The sequence below is a fragment of the Curcuma longa genome, chromosome 21 (assembly GCF_044706935.1).
Source record: "Curcuma longa cultivar G26 ecotype Majalengka, Jawa Barat chromosome 21, ITB_CL_G26_1.1, whole genome shotgun sequence".
Classification (NCBI taxonomy): Eukaryota; Viridiplantae; Streptophyta; class Magnoliopsida; order Zingiberales; family Zingiberaceae; genus Curcuma; species Curcuma longa.
In genome coordinates this window covers 2,428,068-2,441,760 of record NC_133881.1, presented here as the reverse complement: position 1 = coordinate 2,441,760, position 13,693 = coordinate 2,428,068, and the positions used below count along the sequence as shown (strand labels likewise).

General features: G+C 34.2%; 1 protein-coding gene across 1 annotated transcript; it reads right to left on the bottom strand.

Moving 5' to 3' along the window:
• Positions 1–150: 150 nt before the first annotated feature.
• Positions 151–12,910, bottom strand: LOC141814770 (DNA ligase 1-like). The gene is given in 20 exon segments (XM_074702717.1): positions 151–508; positions 1,400–1,518; positions 1,620–1,690; positions 1,783–1,860; positions 1,982–2,059; positions 3,156–3,212; positions 3,286–3,359; positions 3,443–3,514; positions 3,699–3,760; positions 4,041–4,142; positions 4,708–4,820; positions 6,200–6,331; positions 7,314–7,401; positions 9,017–9,111; positions 9,189–9,419; positions 10,888–11,004; positions 11,075–11,176; positions 12,040–12,156; positions 12,273–12,809; positions 12,812–12,910. Coding segments are annotated over 18 exon segments (2,220 nt in total). The 3' UTR covers positions 151–508; positions 1,400–1,518; positions 1,620–1,624.
• Between the last annotated feature and the right edge of the window lie 783 nt (positions 12,911–13,693).

Below are 13,693 nucleotides of genomic sequence, written 5' to 3'. Positions count from 1 at the left end.
TACTTGCCTAAAAAGTTGTGATGCTCGCACTTAACTCGGATGAGCAAAACTGTATAACTTAAATCCATAGCAACATCATAGTTGTCAAAGAGTTATTAATAACATCATGGTTCTAGTTGAAGTCATGCGTTCTATTAGGTAGGCAATAAAAACAACCAATTTGTGACATTCATATAATGCCAATGATACTTTTTGATAACTATCACAAAATTGAAATTTGTTTATACAATCGTAAGAATTTAAAACTAAAGCTAGATTTGACACATAAAAGAACCAGTTTTACATAATCCCTAAAAGTTGCTACTTGAATTTGAACCTTGTGAAGTAAAACAGTTACAGAATTCATCTTGGCCGAGCAGACATAGACAATTACAAAACTGATACATGAATTAGAATAAGCACACAAGCTCAATTTCTGATATACAATAAATGCAATCTGAAGACAACTTCTGGACTGCCGAATCCATTAGTTAGGATTGCATAAGGTGAAAACCAGTAAACAAGGATCCTGCAAATGGGCACAAAACCAAAGCATGACAAGTGCTCAACAACAAACAAGAGTCAGAGTATTCTATAGCAGTTTATTGGGTCTTGTTTGATGAGAGAATACAAAATAAGTGCAAGCAAAAAAGGATTAAGCACTGCATTCATATTTCAGTTTGTTTCTTCGTTCAACAATGACAAAAATCTCTAATTATAAATGCATGATCGCAGCTAGCAGTCAAAACAGCCATGCCTGAGAAAACGGGTGCACCAAGTTTATCACATAGCAAATAAACAGAAGTAATTTAATTTTTGACATTGATTAGCTAAAAAATAAATGGCTAGATAAAGAGGAGCTTTCGGAGTCAAAATGATAAAATGAAAATATATCGTTAATTAATGGGTGGTCACAATGAAGAAGATCTTCCGAAGTCTTGTCTGATCTAAATATGTAATTTATAAGAATTATGGTATGACTCACCATACCTATAGATTGAAGTCTTAGTTGTTAAGAAGAAATGCATACAAAAAGTTTGTATAGAAACACGAGAATGCTTAGATTGATGGGCGAAGTTACTAAAAAAAATAAAATAGAAAACATTATTCTTTAAGAGAAATTAGAAGTAGCTCTACCAGATGATAAAATAGCAGAGATAGTATAAATATGCTCAAAAGGTGATAAATAAATAATAATAATAAAAGGTGATAAATAAATTCCATACTTAGAAGTTTAAATTATTAGAGTGTGCAAGGTGGTAGAGGGAGGACAAATAAAATATAAGCCATTTTTTAAAAAAAAATTAATTGATTTGTATATCGATAGCGAGATAGCTTGCATAGGATCAATGGAGGAATAAGATTCATGTAGTTGGCCCTAAATAGTTGGGACAAACATAGCTTGATGAAAATTTCTTACCATGAGTCACTTGGGTAAAATGAAGAGTACGTTAAACTTCAGTTGAAAGAAATCCTTTAGAATGTGCTTCAGAGCAACAAAAAATTTTAGTCTGCTGGTGACCAAGAAATCCCAAATCCCTAAACAGTACAACACAGGATATGGCCATTGCTAAAGAAGCATAAATAAACCAACCTTCAATCAAGCAATCTAGTCAGATTGTGTAAAAAACATAATATACCTAGATCAATCATCATCATCATCTTGATTGTTTGAATGGTTGATCTTCTGTGCACGATACATATCAGCAACCTATAAAATTATGGTCCAACAGTTCCAAAGAGATGAGAAAAAACAACAGATTCCTTTATTAATGACTAGGTATACTAGTGACTGTATTTTACCTGATCAGATGTTGTTGCTTCTTCAGGGGTTTTGTCATCACGCACACGTAGCAGACGTGGAAATCGTAGTGAAATTCCCTTAAGAAAGATGCCATATAAAAGTTAAAGAGAGTTGTTCCGAATGTAGATTTGCCATCAGAGGCTACAAATTGATGATATAATAACAAATATATCATTTCTATATAGATTTCAAACTTACTTTATTTGGATCGACGGCACCATTAGCAGCACGATGAACAGGACTGATGCTCAAGTCAGCAGCCTTAACCTCCCAAACCTGTAATTGATTGAATCCCACAATTAATAATTAACTTCCAATAATTCGTTTTCAATAAATGTCAAATTAATTTGTTCAAAAAAATTGATACAGCTGGTAGTGTAGTCAAGAAACTAAGACAATTTTTTTCTTAATTATTTCATCTATGATAATGTCTTACAATTAATTTTCTACCTATTGCAAAAAACCAGCTTTTGAGAACAATCATACTAATGGCACCAGGTTAACTGATCATAACTAATGTAACTATGTGAAGACAAAACAGTATGTATTTTTTATGGCTAAGTTGCACCAGGATTAGTGAGGAAGTTCGAATAACTTTTCTACCATATTATTAGTCATTAATAAGGATTTCCTAGAGTAATTTCAAATGGTACAATAGCCAAGAGAAGTATTGATATTATAGCTGTATTAGAGCTAGTGGAACATATCCATGATAAGATTTTTCCACTTGTTAAACTCCAGTATTTAATATGGAGCCTATTTTCCTAATTAAGTTTTGATTCTTCCGAATCAAGATCATATTTTTCCACTTGTTAAACTCCAGTATTTAATATGGAGCCTATTTTCCTAATTAAGTTTTGATTCTTCCGAATCAAGATCATATTGTTTTACCAGTTAACCCCTCCTAGATATCTTTAGAAATAGACTTGATGAGAATATGAATAATTTAAGTTTACATTATTCTACTCCAAATAGAAAGAATTAACAAAAAAGAGAAGAAAAATATTGAGTAAAAAAATGTGTTAAATGCAAAATTGAAGATTTCAAACCAATATTTTTTAATTTTTTTTCATAAGCACTATATATATGTTACAGTGGCAAGTTTAGAATGTCTACACTTTGCATTTAGCTAATTCTTAGGTGTGGCATATCTAAACTATTTTTATAGAAGTGCATTTTGACTAAGATCTTAAAAATTATTCAAATCATACAGTTATGAATACAATCAATGTTAAAAATTTCATAATCATAACTGGATATCACGGATGCACCCCATAATTAATGAATGCAATAAAGGATGCTATCCTTAAGTGGTGGAAAAGAAAAGGTTCTACATCATACTACTACTATAGAATCTCAATAGTATTGTTACCTCTGATGGCTCAAACCATACATCTGGATTCATTGTATCTGAATAGCGATAATATGGCTGGAATTATCTTGGTATTAGATTCTGATAGCCATCAAGTTTTTATGGAAAACAGGTTACTTATAGGAATCACCTTGGGCTTTGGAATGATTTTATTGCGAAGACTTGCTGATCTTTCTTCAAGCTGTGATTCAGAGAAACCAGTACCTTGGAGATACCAACAGAAGTTAGATAAAGTATACCAAATATTTAATTTTCCTATAGCTTCGCATCTACAGTTGCTGGTTTACCTATATTGCAAATGCTTTGGTATTCCTCATTATGTTCATCATAGCAAGCAAGAAGGAACGAACCATAAACACCTGCAAAACCATTATGCCATGAAAACAAAAACTGAGGGAATAAGTCATCAAATTATAGTAAGAGATGAAAGAAACATAAATAAATGTCACAGGAGGGAGAAACAATGTTCCATAGACATTACTCAGGTTACAGGCTTATACTTCAAAAATCCATTTTGTTTGATCAAACTTAGTGTGTATTTACCTGTACGCTTTCCCCTACCATGGAATGCAGCAATAGGTACCAAATCAAGGGAATCACCAATGCTGCAAAATTAAGAGATCTGAATTTAAATAGCATAATAATTCTTGCGCACAGTTCCTAGTAGGATATGTTGATATAGTCGATCTCAAATATTTTAGGGCTAATATGATTTGATAATGACAATGAGATTATGTTTTATTAGTACATGAAAAGAACAGGTTTGCAATTTTTTATTAGTATCTTTATAATAGTTTTTGTTTATTCCCATACTTCCAGTTAAGCAAACAGAAGAATCAACGATGAATTACAAATGTAGGTGAGATGAAAAGACATTTTCATCACCTTTCCATGTAGTCTTTCTTCAACTTTAACCAATTATTTGATCGCTTCGAAGGCTCGTAGGTAGCATCCTTATCCAGCGTCTTTATAATCAATCCTTCACAACTACACAAGTAAAAATAATTATTAAAAAAATGGATAACACTCTGCTGAAACAAGAAAAGCAACATCATATAGCACAAACTTTTTAGTACCCCATATAAGCCCAAAGAACAATTAATTATGTCAAATGGCCAAACTTCTACAGGTAGACCTTAATTCTAATTACAAACATAAGCACCATATTATCATAATACTTAAATATTTTTGTATGTTACATTGCTATCATCACCATCAGTTGTATTTGTACCATCTATATTTATATACTATGAAAAATAAAATATATCACTTTGCATTTATATTGAATTTCCATGTGTTCAAGCTCTACAACTTCCTCCTCTCTATAATTCCATGACTCATTTATTTTAAAGCACAAATTTTTTAAAGCTTCAAAACATGCTCAAGTGTGTTGGCTATGAAAATTATAAGATTATCATGAAAAATAAGGAAGAAATTTCAAATGACACAATATAATATATATAGCAGCCATACCAACAGAATTTTGTGTGTGTGTGTGTCCAGGCTCAAGAAATCACTTAATATGAACAGAATTGGTACTGGTCATATTTACCTGGAATTGACAGCAGTGTCAAGAAATTTCTGAATTTCCTCCAGGTCATTCGATGTTATTGCAGTTGCAAACTGAAATATCCCAGGAACTTCCTCAAAGCAACTATAAAGATACTGCAAAAGAGAGCCCGTAATCAAGTATGTATGCCAACCAACCAAATTAGGATCCTAGTGCGATAGCGTAAGACAGTGTGTGTGATAGATAGTGTTGGGTTTAAGATGTAGTAGTAATAATTATAGTTCAATTGTATGTATTATATTAGTTGATGAAAAAGTATAAACCAATCATTCTGCAATAGCACGTTAAACAGGACAGGACTACTGGAGAATGTGTACTATGGATTGTCACAAAAATAGGAACTAGGAAGCATATATCAAAATGATGTTTATTGAATTTGGCCAAGAGCATAAGTGTCTTATGAAGCTCCTGGAGTACTTTATGGTCAGGTCTCTCAAACAATTCACCCCACAGCCAACAGTGAAGAGCCAACAATTGGACCTGTGCTGCTCCACAGCAATACATGCATTTGTTTAATCTTATAGGACCTGTGAAACCAACAAGCAGAATAGGCTCCTCTTACCTTCCTCTCCTGCTTATTTTTCCTCATTCAAAAGCTAGAAAGGGCACATTGAAAGCAAAGGCTACCAAAAGTGGACAAAAGAGTATGAATGTGATGTCTAACAAAACTACCAAAATGTGGGTCACAAGCAGAGGTTTCAAACAATACTATAGGTGAGGAAAGCAGCAGGACTTGACAAACTGTGGAGATCAACCACAACTATAAAGCCCAAAAGTTTGCAAGTGTGAATCTAGATCCATGTTGTCAAAGGCTCCTACTTAATTTATTAGAAACTTAATACAATATATTATAATAAGCATATATTATTAGGTAAAATAGTATACAAGATAAGAAACTTAAAATCACTAGCAAGTTGTGCATGTAATCAAGGCTTAAAATCTCAAACCGTGCTTGTATTGAATTCAGAATAATATACTTTCCAACTTGCTTCTACAATATATTAAGTGAAGTCATAATGGAACTAATATATTTATATTCTTGTAGGTAACATGTCAACAGGAGTGAGGATCCAAAAGTAGATTGGCATGGATTGGCAATATCATTTCAAGTTCTCTTTGGGTGATAGTGTAATATCAACTCATTTCGCAATGGAACAAATATATTCACAATACATTGTCAAGAGGGGTGAGGCTGATCTAAAATTAGGTCAACATGGTCCAAACCATTTTTGGGTTGCATTAATACTTAATGTTCTGGTCAGAAGCAAACCAAGATTGAAATGGAAATTTCAAACCTTGATCGGATCATATAGTTACTTTCAAAAAAGAAATCAAGACGAGCCATCCTTATTAACATATAATGTGAAATAAAATCATAAATTTTCTGCTAGTGGAGACTAAGCTAATGTCGATTCCAAAGAAAATACAGATAGATATTAAGATATAGCAGGACTACCATGTGCAAATAGTATACCTCTCTACGAATTTTCAGCTGATCCTGAAGAAGAGGTTGACCATTAATATACAGAATGTCGAAGGCATATGTACAAACTGCTACTTTTATGTCACTTAGGATCACTCCTTTCCGAGCTCGAGTACTCAATATCTAAGAGAAGAAATTAGCAGCTTATTAAAAAAAATAATCATTGAGAAATACATGTTATTATAAATATGCAAATATTGCAAGTTGCATAATGCCAACATACAAAGATTGACTTTGTAAAAGATTTCGTAGTAAAAGAATGAGGAAAGCCATCAACCAATATCAATAAATTCCAGCAGATAAGTCTAAATGAAATGGAATAAGATAGGAGACAACAGAAAACACATTATTCACAGAGAAAATTAGTACAAACAAAAGACACCTATTGTGAGTCACGCAAGATTAGCATCATCACTTTGATTTAGAATCAAGTACTTAACCAACCCTATGTCTTGAATGTTGCTTTGAGCATTTTTGCACTCAACCTAGGGACCATGGAACACTTTGCACTCAGCCTAGGGATCCCATGGTCCATCAAATATTCAACAAATAGCCAGATGGAACTAGTACCAGTTCATCTACCAAATTTCAGCTCAATCTCAAATTTTTGTCTTCCTCTACCTGTATACTGCTCTCAACTCTCATCAATTCATCTAACTATAGAATCTCTAAAGAGCCTTTGAACATATTCATATTAAAAGCATAAAACAAAATTCAATAAATACATTGGTTCTCACTGGTAAGTTACACTTTTTTGTTTGTTTACACACATTGTACTATCAACACAGCACCATTAAACAACAATTGTCGAAGGACTTTATAAAACAGTATCACTGAATATATTGTGGGCATTTCGTCACCACTGTTTAAGTAACTGCGAACCCCAACTAGCTTAAGGCGTGACATTAATACCAATTTTGTGCTACAAGCATACGCCCTAGCACTTGAAGCCAAAAAAACTCAGTTCTGTTTCTAAAACAACAGGTAATGTGGCCTAACATTTAGATATCAAATAGTAAACCACCTTAGAATGGTGAGAACATAGTGTGGATTAGATGAAGAAAGAGGAACTCAATCGAATAAACAAGATAAAAAAAAGACTTGCCTGGAAAGGTAATATCTTTTGTTTCTCACGGTCATATGCAACAATTTCACAGTCTAGCACAAATGATTTCACATCAGCCTTCTTGAATCTGCAGTTGCATAAACCTTTTTCTCACCAACCAAAGATAATCAAATTAAAACAAGTGACAAGACAGGTAAACTCTACAATAAGCATTAGGAAATTTAAGCACATGTTATTCTTCTCTCGAAAGTCCATAAATGTATACTGCTCTTTTCTGTATACCTCAGTTTAGCTGTTTTAGCTACCATTCGCTTCCTTTTAATAAAAAAAACAAGCACAGTTAAAATCAGCGTAGTAGCCTGTGAATCAATCCTATAACCTCAGACATTGTTTTGGACTTCTTAAATTATGCTTATCACAATATTTAACTTGATTTGTCTCTAATCTCTCTGGAGGTACTTCCTCGCTTGGATAGAAATTGGAGTGTCATCTTATAACCTGTTGGAAACTATAGTTTTACCACATTTGAATATTGGTAAAATGCAAGGGGTTATTGGTTTTGCTTTTCCATTGTCTTTGAACCAAGTAAAATAAAAAATTTCAACTTCCAAAGTCCTCTGATAATCAGCGTTACAATGAATTTCAATAAAACTAGGTGAGCTTTTTCAAATTATAACTGATGCACCACAAGATAAATCCATGAGCCTTAGTTGGCAATCTCATAGAAGGTCATGTGCCACAATTGGAGATCTTGTGAGAGAAAAGAAAACATATGAGAATAAAATATCATATTTGTCCTTCGGTGAATCTAGCAATGGGATGGAAGTCCTTTTATAGGCTTGGAGATCTTGAGAAAGAAAAGAGAAACTATGAGAATAAATCACATTGTTCCTACAATGAATCCAGAAATGGGATGGGAGCTTTTTATAGGCTTTCATAGTAATCCAAACTAATTAAGTTTTAGATAAAACAGTGTGAACTGAAAATAGGAAAGTGGACATAAAAAAACTTGAATTTTAGCATGCTGAAAATGTGTATGCTAGCTTAGCATAGTGGTGATCACAAGAGGGAAGTGTTTGCATTCTGGAATGTCATCGTCAAGTGGAGCTGAGCAACTGGCAACAACAATGAGTTAAGGAAAATGAGTGGCTACAGAATTGAAATGTGGCTATGCTTTATTAGCACAAGACGTGGCACAAAATGGAGTTTGTGCACCTCAGTCAACGATCTGACAAAGGGTTGCATACATAGTCGACAATCTTGCAAAAGCGTAGAGCATATGAGAAAAGAAAATTATATTATTCCTTGAATCTATACAACAACAGCATGGATGCCTCTTTTATAGGATTTCACAAAGGCAAATAAAATAAGTGAAGAAGAAAATAAAGTAAGTCTGTACTTCATATTCCCCCAAATAATTTAAAACCCCTGAATCAATATATGTTGTTGAGCTTGAGCCGGCTTATTTTAGATAAGCCTATTTTATTTGTATCAACAACTCACACATTCCAACTTGACTAGACAAAGAAGCCCTAGAGTATCAAATGACTAAACTTGTCCTTTTCAACCAGTTATGTCCCATACTCTTACAGAAATCCAGTTGAGTAGTTCAGAGTTAATCTGATCAATTTTTAACGAGGCAAAAAATGTTAGGTTATATAAACATAGTTACCACAGTGGATATGCACATACAAATCTCTAGCTAAAAAGGTAAGGATGCATGACAGTGTGGCACGAAATACCTTGACACTGAACTAACAACATCTGGGTACTTCCCAGTATTTCTTTCAGCATTCCGACTATATATCTCAACTGATCCATCCTCCATATAATGAATCTGCAAATACTAATCATTTCAGGGAAAGGGAAAAAACAACACGCATGTTGTATGCCACAACAAAAATCACATAGTACCTGGGCACGTTCACCATCATATTTGTATTCACAAGTAAATTCTGTTCCTTGAAACTTATCGAGTATCTCAGACACTGCCTTTGTTGGTTTAGCTAGCATAGGCCCCACAGGAACACCTAGAGAAAATTTGCATGCCTCTTGAAGTTTCCACACTCCCACAGAAAGAAGCTCAGAAACAATTTTATCATAGATTGGCAGTACTGAATAGACTTGTTTGATAATTCTCCCAGCCTAAACTTCACAGGCCCAAAAGAATCAGGACATAATAACCAATAAACATAAATCAATGTAGCTGGAAAGCAAAACTACATAAGTCTTTACCTAGAGTCAGAAAAAATTATCAAGCATGATCAGCAAAGATTATCATAGTATGACATAAAAGGCAACAGAGAAAACATGGATATAGCCAATGTGATTGTGGCATCATATAGTGAAAGAAGAAATAAATTAAGATCAAGCGAAAAAGATAGATTTTATTGTAACAACTCAAATTCTTCATTTAGCATACTGAAAATCCATATGCTAGCTTAGAAATGAATATTATATCAATTTGTACTATTAAATCCTTGTAGAGATGTTTCCCAAAACATAGACTAACAGGTTCTAGGATCTCAAGGAGCAAACACATTTGCAGCACGTGATACTAAGGTACAGAAATATAAGGGTAGTGAGCTGCCCCTCCATCTCATTAACCCAAGGGCCATCCACTCTGAGCAATGTAGAACTAGAAAAAAAAGAGTCGGTAAGACAAATCCAGGCAGTTAATATGTAACCACATGGCATTCACCTCCACCCAAAACCTACAATGCCATAGTTGTGGTCCACCAACTAGAGCCCTTCCAACTACCCACATCCCAACACCAATAACCCAACTTGTCCCCAAGTTCATTGCTGAAAAGCAGGGGTCAGCTTTGAAACTTGTGACAGAGGAATAGGACCACAAGCCCAAAATCAATAGCCAAATAGGGATGATTGCTCCTTTATAACATCAACCAAAGATCATCATATCTCTTACTATTCTGGACCAAAAAGAGCGCACAGCCAAAACAACAGAAAGCTATGGACCAAACTTCCTGCTTGTATATGTTGTTTGGCATTCAAGTGGCAAAGCCATATAATTTATATCAATTAGCATTGTAAAAGAGCATGACATCGAGTTCTAATTTGTTGTAGATATGTTTCATGGTAACAATAGTTACCAGGTTATGAGAATCATGTTTTATCATAACATTCAGTTGTCATAGTTGGCATGCATGAGTTAGCAACAATGCTATCCTTATATGTATGATTTATAATAATACTGATCATACATAATGTTTATATATGAAGAAAACAGTTTGATGATGATCACAATGATGCTTTATGATTTAAGCAAATGATTGATTAGCTTTGAAGTTGCATTTGGCATTTGTGTTAGATTATTAATTTAGCTATTACAGTTCCAAATTAATGAGGTTGAATTTCTATGGACTTTCTCCAATTTGTATCCTTTCTGATGATTTATACTGCCATGTAATATAGTTATAATACATTTTAGAACTGGGTGACATCATCAGCAACTGATCCATAGTGTTGTGATACTAGGAAAAATAGCAGAGTCCAGCTCATTAATAATGATAACAGGAAGTATATTCCAAATAATTTACAAGTTGGAAGAACTTAGAAGGCATAGATGACTCCAAACATGTTAATAGCTAACCTCTTCAAAATCAGGTTGAGTTTGTGAATGTTGATTTTGATTTGTTTCATAGAACACAGAAGCTTGTGCAAGAGCTACTAGGACAGTTTTCTCTGCCAACCCAATTCGCATCTTAGACTGCATTTGATTTCAAATAACTTTAGAGGCCAGAATTGAAAACTACAAATGGATGAGGCTGAATATTTACCTGAAGAAGACGAACTAAATACTGAGGTTCACAATCAGTTGCTGCAACAAGAAGTCCTTTGATGTGATTCCTTTTCTTGTCTTGGCTATCTTTTCCAGACTCCTGTAATGATAATAAAAAAAGCGACCTTTAGCACAATTCCTAGTGGTAAACCTAAATGGATCATTTATTCAGCAACAAGGAAGCTATACAATGACAGCACAAAAACCAGATTTTTTTTTTCTTTTGCCTTTTGAAGGTAACAATGCTATGATAGTGCATAATGAGATATTACACATGTTTCTGCTTTCCAACAACATATTCAGGTATGAATACACTATCAGATGTTTGTTAGCATTTGAGCAAGAGACGAGGACCAAAATATATTGTATTTTCAGGAAATGAGAGGAAAAATAAGTGATTCATGAAGCATATACCAAACTTATGTGCCCATACAAAAGCTTCAAAAATTTGAAGTGAGAAATTCTCATCATATCGTAGAAGGGACTATAAAAAAACATTAGTTATGAATCAGCCAAAAAACAATGAGCAAGCTGTCCAAGTGGTCATCTGCTCTCAATGCATGTAGCATATGCATAGATATCCAGTTCCATATAAGCATGTGCAGTGCAGGACATACAAGCCTTTTTCAGACCTTGTTATTTAAAATGAAGCTTCCCCATGCACTGTACCTTCATTTAGTCCAATGGAAAACATATAACCCTGCATATCATCTTCTAATTTATCCTCAGATATTATTAAAGTTAACCCAGTACATACACCAAGTAATATCTGGGAAAATTGTTGTTTTTGTCTCAATGAATCAGTATAGGCATAGCATACTTGCTCTAATGGCCAAAGATTAAGTTCGAAATCAAATTTGTGCCTACCAGAACATATTTTTAAAAAAACCATCTTTTTCAGAATTACCAACAGATAATGGCCTTCGTATAGCAGATTATTGAAGGGAAAAGAAAATATCACACCTTTGCAATAGCACGGAATGTGTTGAACACCTTGGCTATCGTCAAAGGTTGAGGCTTGAACATCACTTTCTGAGACGATCGGCTAGCTTTTGCCACAAGACCCAAGTCACCCAGTTCCTATCACCGCAACTTGCAACTCAGTTTCAAACAGCAGAACTCCTTAAATAAACAGGAAAGGGAAGGGAAAGGAAAGGAAAGAAGTCACGAATATGATTTGACATTCTAGTTAAAACCTTGAGCTGTTTCTTCACTTGTTCCTCCTTCCTCCCATAAGCCTCCGCGAGTGCCTTTATGAGAGAAGCGTCGCCGATCCCGAGCTCAATGCCCTCATGAGGCGCTGCGATCTTATTAGCTGAAAGGTAAACGGTGGCAAGAAGATCCCCAGGCGTGGTGGCAATGACGGTCCGAAACACGTTGCATAGGATCTCTGTCATGGCGATCCTTCCGGACTCGTTCGAGATCAGCTCTAGGGCGCGCGCGAGGAACAAGAAGGGCACGGGATCGCCGTTCTTCCAGGACGCGGCCTTCTTGGGGTTGAAGTCGGCGCACTTCCTCTTCAGCTCCACGGTGAGATCGCTGCCATCGGCAGGAGGATCCTCATTAAGGTTTTTCGCATCGTCGACTAGGGTTCTAGGTTTCTTAGACGGGGGTTGGTCACTGGAGGCAGGGGTAGGGTTCTTGGACTTGGCGGCGGCGGCGCGGGCGTTGCCCATGAGGACGTCGGCGACGGTACGGCGGCCGGACATGGCAGTTCGGCTGTGAAAGAGCGAGAGATTTGTGCGGGTTCGGAGAAAGGGAGAAGCGAGGGAAGAAGACGCCGAAAGGGAGAGACTTCGAGGGGAAGGCGAAACGGAGCGCGAAGCCACTGCATCGAGTGCGAGAACGGGTTCGGGGCCTAATTATATATATATATATATATATATATATATATATATATATATATATATATATATATATATATATATATATTTCTTTTTAAGATTTTTTATTTTCAATTTGATTTGTGTCTTACTTTTTAATAAAATCTGAAATCCAAATTCAAATCCCAAAAGAACATATAATTTTTTAGGGCAAAGCCCTGCTTTTCAATTAAAACTAATTCATTATAATTCAATATTTCTTCTAAAAAAAAGAAATAAAACCTTGTAATTGATCCACCATCTTTATCCAACGTTCTGCATGATTGACTCCATAATCATTTATAAGAAAATAAAAAATTAACAGATAAATTAAAAAATTATAGTTAATCACGATATGTAAAATTCTGAGGATATTGCTACCTATAAAAATAAATTAATCATTGTCTCATTTCTCCTGAAAATGACTTGAATGGTCCAAAATACTTTTATATTATTTAATTATTAAATCATACAAAAATTAATAATTAGTTTTTAACATGGTATAAATTAGTAATTAATTTTTTTACACAATTTTAATTGGATAATATTCATTTAAAATGTTATAAGTATTATAAAATTTTCATCATCATTTATTTTGTTCATTAAAATATTATTTTAATTAAATTATTATTAAAATAAATAAAATTAAAATGATATAAAATTATTATACTAGAAATTAACTATTAACTTCTACCACGTATAAAAATTAGTAATTAGTTTCTATACGTTGTAGAAGTTAACATCTAGATTCTAAG